A 14723-nucleotide genomic window follows, 5' to 3' on the forward strand; every position below is an offset into this window, starting at 1 on the left:
CGAAAAATACAACGTCCTATACACTGCATTATAACTTTCGGCGTGTAAATCCTTTCTGAGCATGCGCGGAACTTAGTTTGTCGAACAAGCCTACACACGAGGGAACTGTTGTTTCAGCGGACAGTTTTTCGGAATTTCCGAAAAACCTTGTTCAGCGGACTGTTCGCTGAAACTGTCCGCTGAAAGCCCACACACGAGCGGACTGTCCGCTGAAACACTGTTCAGCGGACAAAGTTGGGTGAACAGTCCCCGCGTGTGTACGCGGCCTTAAACAAAACCTTTTTAGAGAGGTCTAAGCCCTTGTACACACGGGTCGGAGATTCCGACAACCAAATCCGTCGGATTTTGTCCGAAACTGTTGCATACACACGGTCGGACAAAGTTGTCGGAAAATCCGATCGTTCAGAACGTGGTGACGTTATTTAGTTACAACGGGACTACCACCAGGCTAGTAGCCAATAGCTTTGATGTAGGAATTTGATCTGAGCATGTGTGGCACTTTGTCCGATCGGAATTCTCTACACATGATCGGAGTATGTCCGATCGGAGCATTTTGTCTGCAAATTTTACCAACAAGTTGGAAAACTTGGTCCGTCGGATACTCCGACGGAAACAGTTCGATGTAGACCACACAAAGTCAGAATATCCGACAAAATTGTCCGATCGGACACATTCCGTCGGAATCTCCGACCGTGTGTACAAGGGCTAAGAAGTTCAGCGTGTATTCCAAACATATGTTGAGATATAAAATTATAGAAAGGCAAATTTGAAAGCTTATATTTAGCTTTGAGGTTGAAAAATCCCATTAGTCTCCCGTCTGACATAATGCACTTCAGGCGAACTACTCCTTGGGACACCCACAGACTAGGATCAGAGATACTACATGGATGAGATCGGGTGGGATTACCCCACAACGGTATATGTGGAGAAATGGTCAGAGGAGAATGGTATTTAGCCCTTGCATTACGCCACACCACAAGAGTAGTCCTCATTGGGCCGGTCGGACAAGTTAGATCTAGGTCCCCTAAAGAACAGGTTACCTAGCGTAACGTAAGAGGGCAGCCTCCAGAGTGACTGCAGGGTTCTCTCTGCCATTATTACTTTTTCTATTATATTTATAGGACCTCTGCATTAGAGCTGATTAAAAACACCCTATCTCTTCTATTTTCCTTCTCTTCACTCTTTCTTCCTTTTTTCTACAGTATCCCATCTTCTTCATTCTCTGTTGAAGACTGTTTGGCCTGTTACTAATACACTTTCTACCCATCGCTAGAGGTTGAACAATACAAGGATGTCTATGTCATTTAGACAAAATTTCTCCCTTTTTAGCTAATGTATGCTCACCTAGACAAGAGCCGTAAGTGGCACCTATCCACCTTAGGAAGTAGTGGCTGCACATCTGAGACCCGGGACCCTTGATTAGAGACCTAGTGCCCAAAATGCCAGGGCCTAGCAATGCCTCTGAATCTAATGTCCCACCACAGTCACACACTTCTGTTATTATACCTTTTATATAGCTCTGACATGTTCCACAGTGCTGTACAGAGAACACTGACTCATTCACATAATTCTCTGGACCAGAGAAGCTTATGCTCTAATGTCACCACCATAGACACATTATATACATTATTTAGCTCTATTTTGCATTGCTGTATAGAGAACACTGATCCATTTGCACATGGGATGGCCAGTGCCACTGGATGTTCCGACCGGCCGTGGATGCTTGAAAGGAACGGTACGCTGACCCGGGAGGCACTACCTCTCCCCTGGGTCCAGTCTTTTCCTTGCCTCATGGTGTCTGCCCAACTCCCAGTCAGCCTCTGGGTGCCTTCTGCTTTGCTGGGATCTGCAGTCCTACCCCTACTGAATGTTATGGGGCCGCGGGTGATGGGGACTACATGTCCCACAATACTTTGCAGTTTTTTCAGCTCTGTTCCATTGGCTCCCTCCCCCTTCCAATAGGAAAGCAGGGGAGGGAACAGAACGGGCGGCCGGTGAAACTAGGTGTACTTCAAACATTTAATTATGGTTATGAAAATTCTTCTTTTTCTTTTTCTAATTTCACATGATATAAGTACTCTAAGTGAACACAGGTTTACGAGACCCGGGACCCTTGACTAGAGACCTAGTGCCCAAAATGCCAGGGCCTAGCAATGCGTCTGAATCTAATGTCCCACCACAGTCACACACTTCTATTATTATACCTTTTATATAGCTCTGACATGTTCCACAGTGCTGTACAGAGAAAACTGACTCATTCACATAATTCTCTGGATCAGAGGAGCTTATGCTCTAATGTCACCACGATGGACACATTTTATACATTATTTAGCTCTATTTTGCATTGCTGTATAGAGAACACTGATCCATTTACATCTGTTTCTTGCGCCAAGGAGCTTACATTCATATTCTGCAGTGCTGCTGGTCAACAACAGTAAAGCAAATGTAACATACTAGTACTGTATATGTTTTTTACCTGACAAGGAACATTGTGTTTGTTGAACATTTTTCTTTCTAAAAGTGCACAGAAATGACAATCTGGACTGATGTAGATGGCAGTTATGGCACACATCGCACATCGGTATCTGCTTTTTAGATGGAACAAGGACATACCTTCAATGTGACATCATGGTGTCAAAGGACTCATCATTCCCATTAACTGGGTGGGTTGTCTACATTTCCAAATTAATTTACACTAAGAAACATGATTTTATGTCAGCGAAGAACAGCTTGCAGGTCAAAAATGTTGAAAACAGATTGTACTGTTGTAGACCCCATCTGCTGCCGATTATTCATCTTTAGCTCTAGAATATCAGCACTTTTAGTTTTTGGCTTGGAGGTGTTATCTTTTGACACTACTACTACTCCTGTCTTAGAAAGTATTCTACATGCTCATTTATCTGCACTGCATTAAAGTGGTTAAAAACCCATGGGGGGGGGGGGGGGCAGGTGGGAAGCAACCTAGCATAGCATACTAGCTCATTATGAATAACTTACCTGGTCTCGCTGCTCCGGCGCTGTGATTCGCCAGAGCAGTGATGATGGCACTCCTGCGCATGCGCACGATCGCATGCGATCTGCGGCCTGCCCAGTGCGCCTGTGCGCCATTGTCTACGGCATGTGCGCCGTAGACAGCGGTGGCTGTCTTTTTGGAAATATATCCTAAACCGTATAGGTTTAGGAGATATTTCTTGGACCTACAGGTAAAACTTAGCCCTTGTACACACGGTCGGAGAATCCGTCGGAATGTGTCCTATCGGACCGTGTTGTCAGATAATCTGACTGTGTGTGGTATGCATTGGACTGATTCCGTCGGAATATCCGTCGGACCCAATTTTCCAACATGTTGGAAATATTTCCCGACCAACTGGTTCGATCGGACATACTCCGATCATGTGTAGAGAATTTTGATCGGACCAAGTGCCACGCATGCTCAGATCAAATTCCTACATCAAAGCTATTGGCTACTAGCCTGAACGTAGTCCCATCGTAATGAAATTACGTCATCACGTTCTGAATGATCGGATTTTTCGACAACTTAGTCCGACCGTGTGTATGCAACAGTTTCGGACAAGATCCGACGGGCAAAATCCGACGGACAAAATCCGACGGATTTGGTTGGCAGAATGTCCGACCGTGTGTACAGGGGCTAAATCTAGGCTTACCTGTATGTCAAAGTGGTTTGTAAGGGTTTACAACCACTTTAACAAATCAATTGTCAAAAACCTATTTTTTACAATGTCTCATTCATGGTGGTTTCAGTGTTAATTTAATATATACTGTATGGCTTCACTTTTGTCATATGTAGCACTAAAGTTGCATACTTGTTTTTTTTGGGGAACCCAGTGCCAATATAGTGTTAACTATGCTTTTTCCCCTAGGTAGAGCCCATTGTCTAATAAGATTTCACTATAGTGAAGGCTTAAAACATCTACCTTGTCCAGTTGTGATAAAGTACAGTAACACGTTTTTTTTATTGATTTATTCAGTTTTTTTTTTTTTTTTTTTACAAATGTCACAATTAATAATTTGTACTATTGTGTGAGAAAGTAGGGAAAATCCATTACATATAAAGGAAGAGGTTCTTCACAGCAAGAACAGGAAGTACTAATGGAAAAGGGCTAATTGACAATAAAGGGCTTGAATATTTGCTTATGATGATTGATATTATTGAGTATAATTACCGATAAATAATAAAACAATATTTCGATCCAGATAATAGAATTTTTCATTCCAAATTTATGCTTTTTTTTCCTTGTTGGGTAAAAGTGTCCACAATCACTTAAGTGACAAATGTTTTGTCTCCTCTGGACCAGAAATTTTATTGGCTGGACTTGATGAACCTGAAACTTTATACAACCTAATTATTACCTGCATGACATATGGAGGTTCCAACTAGGCTTGTGCAATTAGTTTCGTAACGAATTGAAATTTGGCGCCGAATTTTGCATCTTTCGGACATTCGGATGCATCCGTATTGTCCGAATAAAAAAATAATGAATTACATCGAATACGAAAGATATATAGCGAATGAATTCGACACGATTCGGTAACAAAAGGTCAGCTCAAAGTAAATCTTATGCCCCGTACACACGAGAGGGATTAAGTCTGACAGACCTCCAAAGGAGTTCCGCCGGAGTTCCGACGGAGTTCTGGCGGACTTTTCGACCGAACAAACTTGACCACACACCATCACACCAAACTCCGACGGAGTCGAACGTGATGACGTACGACTGGATTCGACGTAGGAAGTTCATAGACAGTAGCCAATAGCTGCCCTAGCGTCGGTTTTAGTCCGTCGGAGTAGCACACACAGGAGCGAATTTTTCGAAGGGGACCGGGTCCGGCGGAGTTCCGTCGGGAAAATTTAAAGCATGCTTCATTTCTAAAGTCCGTCAGACTTTAGCGAAGCTAAAGTCCGTTGCAGCCCACACACGATCGAATAGTCTGACGGACTCAGTCCGTCAGACTTTGGATGTCGAAAAGTCCGCTCGTGTGTACGGGGCTTTATAGTCCACTCAGCTAATTAATTTTGTGCCGGAGGTTGGATTACTGGCAAAAGTGCATTCCTGAGAACTGAGTTAGAAGGGTTGTACATGAAGGGATGTATGATACCCCTGATCATTGACGCACACTGGTGTAGCAGGAACACGCCTTAATGCGATATTGGTTCCCCGGACCGGCACACAGTAGTGTTTAGCTGAATGCATAGCAACATATATCCCCAATTACAGCATTACCCAGCTTATCCTGACATAGTATCAGTCTGGTACCGTGACTTACCACTGTCTATGTCCTCTCTTTGTTGAGCGGTTATCCGTGGGTGCAGAGTCATACAAACTTTCCATACCAAGTGGCTCACTGTCAGTGGCTTGGGGAGGTGAGACAGCGGAGGCTTGCACATCCCCTGACGAAGCTACGGCGAAACATGTAGGGATAAAGTGTTGCAAGTACCTTATCATTCCCTGTCTTCAGGATCCCTCCTATATATAATTTGTTCATGCGCTTTTGTACTATTGCATTATATGCGATTTTTAATTGTACTCGAATAATCGTAATAAAAATCTTTTTATTTTTATGTACTGTATTTATTGGCGTATAACACTCACTTTTTCACCATGAAAATCGGGTGCAAATAGGGTGTGCGTGTTATACGCCAATACTTAATAATAATTTTTGCTGCATTATTTAACCACTTCCCACCCGGCCAATGCATATATACGGCCGGGTGGGAGCCGTCTACTCCTGATAGGACGTTCAGGAACGTCCTTCAGGAGTAGCGGGATCGCGCGCGCGCGTGCCCGCGCAGCGGCGCGATCCCGATGTGCTCGTGTCACCCGGACACGGCACATCTCAGATCGGCAGGAGGGCTCTGTGATTGGCCCTCCTGATCACATGACGGCCGTGTCCAATCACGGCCGTCATGTGATGTAAACAAACAGCCGGTTGCTAGGCAATCGGCTCTCCTCTCCTCACACGGAAGTCACCGCTGAGGAGAGGAGAGCAGAACGCTGCAGCCGGCTGATGATCAGTGAGTATGGGCTGCTTTTTACAGCTTTTTACTCACTGATCATCAGTGTAGTGTAAACACACAACACACCACACAGTACAAACACAGTCCCCACATATGTCCCCAAAACACACATGTCCCCAAAACATACATGTCCCCAAATAATAAAAACACATGTCCCTAATAATAAAAACATGTCCCCCACATATGTCCCACTAAAATCACATGTCCCAATGATTATCTGCACACATATGTACGTGATCACCTGCACACATATATACATGATCATTTGCGTACATATGTCCGTGATCACACAAACCAATTATTATACACTTAACGGAATTTTTTTTTACCAAAAACATGTAGCAGAATACATTTTGGCTTAAATTTATGACAAAATTTGATTTTATTGGATTTCTTTTCAAATAGAAAAAAGAAAATATTGTTTTTTTTCCAAATTTCCGCTTTTTTTGCGCTTATATCGCAAAAAAAAAAAAAAACGGAGTCGTGAATAAATAACACCAAAATAAAGCTCTATTTGTGCGAACAAAATTATAACAATTTCATTTGGGTACAGTGTAGCATGACCGCGCAATTGTCATTGAAAGCGCTAGAGCGCTGAAAGCTGAAAATTGGGCTGGGAAGGAAGGGGGTGAAAGTGCCCGGTATTGAAGTGGTTAAAATGTAAGTTTTTTTCCTGAAACTTCCCTCTTAAAACTAATGTGCGTGTTATACGCCAATAAATACGGTATGTGTTTCATATTTGAGCACCGTTAAAATCCCCTCTTTTTCTCCTGCTCTCCCCACATTATAAACTTAATACGTATAGGGGATGAGGTGCTTGTATCCTTTGGGTGTCTAATGGTAGTTTGAACCAAAGCTTAACAATTGAGTTAGAAGGGTGTTGTATTGTATTTGAGCCGAGGAGAAGAGACGTTGTCATTGTGGGTGTTAAAAGATTCAATAAACAAACGACTTTCCAAACTACGAATCATTATCACGAATGTCTATACATACATAAATAGCGAATTTCAACGAATACGAAACGAATGAATTCGACACTCTACGAATAATAACGAATTATCCGAAAACGTATTAACGTAACATAACGAATATAACAGATGTTATATGTATTTTACGAATGACAACGAACCGAAACTAAACAAAATTTTCTGTTGTGCGCAAGTCTGGTTCCAACTTCAGAGGAAAATAAATATACATTCTATAAGGACAGGGAACACTTTCAATGTTTCGGTGCACAAAGTTTGAAATTACATTTCACCATTTTATTTTTACAGTATACCGTAAGCCTGCTTTACTTCCAGAATTATCATCTTTAAAGCGGAGGTCCACCCTAAAATGGACCTCCGCTCATCGGAATCCCCCCCCCCTCCGGCGCCACAATCGGCACCTTTCAGGGGGGAGGGGGGTGCAGTTACCTGGATAATCCAGGTAACTGCACCCACTTCCGGGCTAGCTCTCTGCGGAACAAGCGTAGGTTACGCCCCCGTTCCGCAAGCGCCCGCCCCCTTCAGCAAGTGCCCCGCTGCCTGCTGGGAAACACACAGCTCCCAGAGGCAGCGGGGACCGTCCGGATTGCGCCGCGCGGCTCGCGCATGCGCAGTAGGGAACCGGGAAATGAAGCCGAAAGGCTCCATTTCCTGATTCCCATACCCAAGATGGCGGCGGGACCCGGCAGCCGAGCGAGCGATCGGCTTCGGGTGCCGACATCGCGGGCGCGCTGGACAGGTAAGTGTCGCTATTTAAAAGTCAGCAGCTGCAGTATTTGTAGCTGCTGGCTTTTAAAAAAAAAAAAAAAAACGCGGAGTCCCGGTGGACTCCCGCTTTAAAGATAGTCCTGAGATCTCAAGTAAACCTGTCATGAAAAACATATTGCGGTTGCCAATGATCAATATCAGGTCAGCTTGCTGAATATTCTAGTCGACTGCCTGTTATTCTCAGCTTTTCCTGAGTTATTATTATTATTATTATTATTATTATTATTATACAGGTTTTATATAGCGCCAACAGTTTGCTCGGCGCTTTAAAACATGAAGTTACTAACCTGGATCAAGTTCGCCCAACAGGAAAGTCCAAAAGTCCTGATCTTGCATACTTGACTCCAAATACTGAAGTGTTAGGGGTCAACAAGACAAGCCATTCAACTAAAATGTAATCTATTTTTTAATCCACTTGATGGATCAACCCAAACTTTGTGCTGGTATAATTTTGCCTTCAGACAAGACAATCGTCTGGAATTTAAATTTTGAAATGAAAGCAACACCATTTATAGGCAAACTCAACACCTAAAAACGCATGCTTTCCAAACAGGTTTGTTTGTCTTATGTCACAAATGACTTGAAGCCCTTGTACACACGGTCGGAGACTCCGACGGAATGTGTCCGATCGGACCGATTTGTCGGATATTCCGACTGTGTGTGGTCTCCATCAGACTGTTTCCGTCGGAGTATCCAAGTTTTCCAACTTGGTAAACATTTCCGACAAAGTGCTCCGATCGGACATACTCCGAACATGTGTAGAGAATTCCGATCGGACAAAGTGCCACGCATGCTCAGATCAAATTCCTACAACAAAGCTATTGGCTACTAGCCTGAACGTAGTCCCGTCGTAACGAAATAACGTCATCACGTCAGATTTTCTGACAACTTTGTCCGACCGTGTGTATGCAACAGTTTCGGACAAAATCAGACAGACAAAATCCGATGGATTTGGTTGTCGGAATCTCCGACCGTGTGTACAAGGGGTAAAACAGCATATTACAAAAGCTCGTCTTTTTTGGGTATATTTTGTAAGCAGATAAAAATAAATGTGAAAACCCAACCTTTAACCTCTTCCCCCCGCTGAGGGCAAATACGGAGACAATTTACCTGGAAGTGTATTTCTGGGTGCTGCCATCATCGTAGACAAAGGTCTGGTTGGTATAGCACTCGCTGCACATCCTCTTGTCCCCTGGGTGATGGTGGTGCTGATGGTGGACGGTAGACTTGTAAATCCCCTGAAGGCTTCTTTCTTTATCCGCAAATGGCATTCCAGCAGAGACTTCCAGCTTGTGGATAGGGACTCAGCATCAAGTTTGAGATTGCAGAATTAGAAAATGTTTGAGTCTTGGCTCTAACTTGTCCCCCCTGATTCTGCTGATGAGAGTAGTGGTGGAGCCAGTAGAGTGTCCTGCAAATGGACTGAGGCGGTCTGCTTCACTTTAATAATTCCAGGCTCCAGGAAATGGAAGAGAAGCCCACATCAGCCTTCCAGCATCACCTGCCTGACATGTACAGTTGGTATGTCTACATATATCCAGCAAGGAGGTCTGGGGACTTCATGTAACATTGAGTGGAAGACCCTTCAAAAGACATCAAGGCTCTCCCTTCCTTCTTCAATGTTTCATTTATCCATTGCCGATGCTTTCTGAATTACACTTTTTCTTCTTTTGTTACGTTCTGTGCTATTTCTTGCTTTCTCCTTTTTTTTTTTCTCTCTCGCTGAGAATCGATTTGCCCACTTCTCACCGGGGTCCTAATATTTTCACCAGTCCTGTTGCACCACCTCCTGGCCAGTCCAGAATTGCATATACTGGTTTCTGCCTGGTGGGATGGTTTATTTCTTTAACTGTATTCATTTATATAGCTCTGATATATTCTGCAGCACTGTACAGAAAACACTAAGCCATTCGCTTTAGCCTCTGCATCATAGGAGCTTACACTCTACCATCGCCACACAGTCGCACCGTTTTGTTATATTGCATTTATATATCTCTGACATAGTCCGCAGCACTGTACAAAGAGTAGAGAGACGTTCACATCGGTCTCTGCACAAAAGCAGCTCACACTCTTAGCCCTTGTACACACGGGTCGGAGATTCTGACAACCAAATCCGTCGGATTTTGTCCGAAACTGGTGTTGCATACACAAGGTCAGACGAAGGTGTCGGAAAATCCGATCGTTCAGAACATGATGACGTTATTTCGTTACGTTCAGGCTAGTAGCCAATAGCTTTGATGTAGGAATTTGATCTGAGCATGCGTGGCACTTTGTCTGATCGTAATTCTCTACACATGATTGGAGTATGTCCGATCGGAGCATTTTTTTTTTTTGTAAAATCTTTTTTATTGAGTTTTTCTTTGGCATACAGAATTGCCCACGCAGGGGCAAACTTCCAAATGCGGCAACAGGCCACAAAAGGGCATTTTCCAAGCATTTTGTCGGAAAATATTTCCGGCAAGTTGGAAAATTTGGTCCGACGGATATTCCAACGGAAACAGTCCGATGCAGACCACACACAGTTGGAATATCCGACAAAACGCTCCAATCAGACACATTCCATCGGAATCTCCGATCGTGTGTACAAGGGGTAATGGCTGGGTTCACACTGCTGCGGTGTGTACGAGATCGGATGTGATTCGCACCGCACTGTAGTGCAAATCACATGCGATCTCTGTGCGATGCGATTTCAGCCATACAGATAGTATGGCTGAATTTGCATCGCATCCGGCACCAAACTCGTACAGGACCCTTTTTTTGGTCCGCAGCAGAATCGGATCGCATGGGTGTTCACACCATGCGATCCGATTCCTGTCCGATTCCTGTTCCGAGTTTGCAGATAGCACTGCGATATGCAAACTGATTTGGAGGTGTCATTAACTTTTCACTGACACTCCCAGCAGTTCGCATAGGGCAGTATGAAGCCGCAGTAGATTCGCAGCGTTCCCGCATCACAGCAGTGTGAACCCAGCCTAAGAAACCACCACTGCGGGTTCCCTGCATCGCAATGCCTCCCGGCAGCAGTTCACACTGCCCTATGCGAACTGCTGGGAGTGTCATACTATCTGTATGGCTGAAATCGCATCGCACAGAGATCGCATGTGATTTGCACTGCATCACATCCGATCATGGACATGGCAGCAGTGTGAACCCAGCTATCCCAACGACAGTCACACACTATTATTATACATTTATAAATTTCTTATATTTTCCACAATGCTGTACAGAGAACAGAGTTACATTATTCATAACATTCTCTGCAGCCCGGGTCTCGCGCTTAATGTCCATATCACAGTCATATCTCCTCATCTTCATTGCTGCAGCTTCAGGAAGCGTTTTGGCATTCGGCGCTTCCTGGAGTGTTGGATGCCTGTGCCCCCCGACCAAATCTTGGTTCCTTCCTCTGAACCCCTTCCTCTGACGCAGGACTCAGTAGTGATGTTGGGGTTCGGAGTAGAAACCAGCCCATGGATGGCAGGAGACACAGGTATCCAACACTCCAGTAAGTTCCTAATGTTTCTAAGGTTTTCTAAAGCTGCCGTGTCGGAACAAAAGGGAGGCTGGGAAAATGAAATGAAAATGGAAAACTGGCTGTGCTTTTTTTTTTAACAAGCAGCAAAAGAGCTTTAAAACAATCCCTCAATTACATGTGTAGTTGCAAGTAATAGAGAAAATTCACTCTCACGGATCACAACAAAGGCTCTGAAGTTAGGTTTAGGTCGGCTTTTGTGACATATTCACCGTAATGCAATGTGGTAATGTGCTCATTACTGTGCATAATAACGCAACGCACATCAACACGCAATAAATGCATGGGTGTGATGCATGCCATTCAATCAAAGCACCTTCCAATTGACACATGAACCATTTTGGCAGTGCACCCTATGTCCATTAGACATGTGCAATTAGTTTCGTACGAATCTCAAATTTGAAACGAATTTCCCTAAATTCGTACGTTCGGGAGGATCCGAAATACGAATTGCCATGCGTCCGAATTTTGTACGAAATACAAACTTTTGTTTATGAATTTTCGGATCAGTCGTCGTCGCGTCGACGACTCATTATGCTTATTATGAGGGGCTCCCACCATCCCTGTGCTATGCTGACTTCCTCCTGGGGCTGTACCCAAATTCCTGTGCTGTGCTGACATGCTGAGCACAGCAGGGGTACAGCCCCAGGAGGAAGTCAGCACAGCATAGGGATGGTGGGAGCCTCTCATAATTAGCACAGCTGGGGTACAGCCCCAAGAGGAAGTCAGCACAGCATAGGGATGGTGGGAGCCTCTCATAATGAGCACAACTGGGGTACAGCCCTAGGAGGAAGCCAGCACAGCACAGGGATGGTGGGAGCCTCTCATAATGAGCACAGCTGGGGTACAGCCCCAGGAGGAAGTCAACACAGCACAGGGATGGTGGGAGCCTCTTATAATGAGCACAGCAGAGGTACAGCCCCAGGAGGAAGTCAGCACAGCACAGCAGAGGGATGGTGGGAGCCCCTCATAATGAGCACAGCTGGGGTACAGCCCCAAGAGGAAGTCAGCACAGCACAGGGATGGTGGGAGCCTCTCATAATGAGCACAGCTGGGGTACAGCCCCAGGAAGAAGTCAGCACAGCACAGCACAGGGATGGTGGGAGCCTCTCATAATGAGCACAGCTGGGGTACAGCCCTAAGAGGAAGTCAGCACAGCACAGGGATGGTGGGAGCCCCTCATAATGAGCACAGCTGGGGTACAGCCCCAGGAGGAAGTCAGCACAGCATAGGGATGGTGGGAGCCTCTCATAATGAGCACAGCAGGGGTACAGCCCAAAGAGGAAGTCAGCACAGCACAGGGATGGTGGGAGCCTCTCATAATGAGCACAACTGGGGTACAGCCCCAGGAGGAAGTCAGCACATCACAGGGATGGTGGGAGCCTCTTATAATGAGCACACCAGTGGTACAGCCCCAGGAGGAAGTCAGCACAGCACAGCAGAGGGATGGTGGGAGCCTCTCATAATGAGCACAGCTGGGGTACAGCCCCAGGAGGAAGTCAGCACAGCACAGGGATGGTGGGAGCCCCTCATCTAACAAAAATTCGTATTTCGGAGAGGAAATTCTTCAACGGAATTTCAGATAAAAACCAAACTTCCATCAGCATCGACTGTCATATTGAGGTATATTTTTGCCTTTAAATGCATCGCAAAGAACGTTCGTACAAGGTAACGGACCTAACGACAATTCGTACGAATTTAAATTGAATTTCGGACACGAAATACGAAGTACGAATTCATTCTAATAGGAACCGTAACGGAACGGAACGAAACAAATTCATTGATGGCGCCCATGTCTAACGTCCATCGGAAGGTGCATTGGGGTGTCTTTCAAAATGAGTGGCACTGGACTGTACCAGCGCATTTACCATGTACTGTAGTGTGCTGTGACAAAACTGCATAATAACACTTGTGTGACCACAGCGCCATAGTGTGAACAGCTGACAGCACCTGCTGTTTGTTTACATGAAAAGGCTGACAGGCTTGCAAGTTCCTGCTGCCAGTGGAAATAAGGGGGAAGGAGCTACTATTTCAGAAACTGTTTTAACTACTTCAGTACCGGGCACTTTCACCCCCTTCCTGCCCAGGCCAAGTTTCAGCTTTCAGCACTGTCTCACTTTGAATGGTCATGCAACACTGTTCCCATACAAAAAAATGTTATCATTTTTTTTTCTCACAAATGGAGCTTCCCTTGGTAGTATTTAATCACCGCTCTGTGTTTTTTTTTTTTTTTTTTGTGTTGTCAAATAAAAAAATACCAAAAATGTTGAAAAAGAAAAGGTTTTTCTTCGCTTCTGTTATGAAATTGTGTAAATACATTTTCTCCTTCACTTACAGGTACTGATGTGGCTGCACTGACGAGCACTGATAAGGCGGCACTCATGATGAGGCACTAATATCCAGCACTGATAGACAGCACTGATATGCAGCACTGATGGTGATTGATAGGCAGCACTGATGGGCAATGATGAGCACTAATGGGTGGCACTGATGAGCACTGAAAGGCAGCACCGATAAGGAGGCACTGACAGGCTTTATTGATGGGTTACTGATTGGCATCCTTGTCAAAAAAGGGGGGAGAGCAACAGGGGCGGGACTTTAAATGAAGTGCGAAATTTATGATAGAATAGTGTAAATTGGCGAACAATTGAGAAATTTTAATAAGTTCATAAAAATATAACATAAACATGATTAAATCATTTACAATGGATAAGAGATAAACATGATTAAATCATTTACAATGGATAAGAGATACTAGCAATACATAATAATAATAAATTCATAAAGAATATAATATGTACACAATTAAATCCGTTGTAGTTGATGCGAAGCATTAACAATACGTCGTAGCAGCATATAAGTAAAATATGAACGTAACAAAATTCCACAGTTCACCAAATAGAGTTGGTATAAAACCATAAAGCAACAAATAGTGCCTGCATAACGGGTAGCCTCAGTATTCTATGAACAGTATTTGGACAGAGCAACTGTAAAAAGTTGAATGCGATTAGGAAAAACACGACTTCAATAGCTCTACGCGTTTCGTGGCTGATCGCCACTCATCAGGAGCAAGCGTGTACGGTAGCTACAATGAAAAAGAGGATATCAGTATAATATAATAATAGTAACAAGCATGGCATAACGGTGGGGTAATAGGCCAAACCCCACATAAAGTACATGCTTACAAATTATGATTCCCTTGGTGGTGACTGTCAGTCGGGCTCCACCAGCCGAATCGGGGACACTTCCCCCCGGGGAGCTGAGATGGGCAGAGCCGCGAGGGCTACCCACAGGGCGCCAACCAAGGCAGATAAACACCCACGAGATAAACCTGTGTGGGAAGAACCAGGACAGGATAGTGATTAGTAGTGATAGAAGAGATGGAGCCAGGACAAAAAGGGGGCCC

General features: G+C 44.5%; 1 protein-coding gene across 2 annotated transcripts in view; it reads right to left on the reverse strand.

Moving 5' to 3' along the window:
* Nucleotides 1-9391, reverse strand: part of KCNT1 (potassium sodium-activated channel subfamily T member 1) — a 586129-nt gene extending 576738 nt beyond the window's left edge. Inside the window, exon 1 of one of the 2 annotated variants that reach the window (XM_077468093.1) lies at nucleotides 8899-9391. In XM_077468093.1, the coding sequence (XP_077324219.1) occupies nucleotides 8899-9059 (161 nt within the window). In that variant the 5' untranslated portion in view covers nucleotides 9060-9391. The remainder of the gene's footprint in view (nucleotides 1-8898) is intronic. The other variant, XM_077468101.1, reaches the window with a different exon arrangement.
* Nucleotides 9392-14723: the final 5332 nt, after the last annotated feature.

Source organism: Lithobates pipiens, unplaced genomic scaffold (assembly GCF_037356315.1).
Source record: "Lithobates pipiens isolate NorthernLeopardFrog02 unplaced genomic scaffold, aLitPip1_a1.2 Scaffold_11, whole genome shotgun sequence".
Lineage (NCBI taxonomy): Eukaryota > Metazoa > Chordata > Amphibia > Anura > Ranidae > Lithobates > Lithobates pipiens.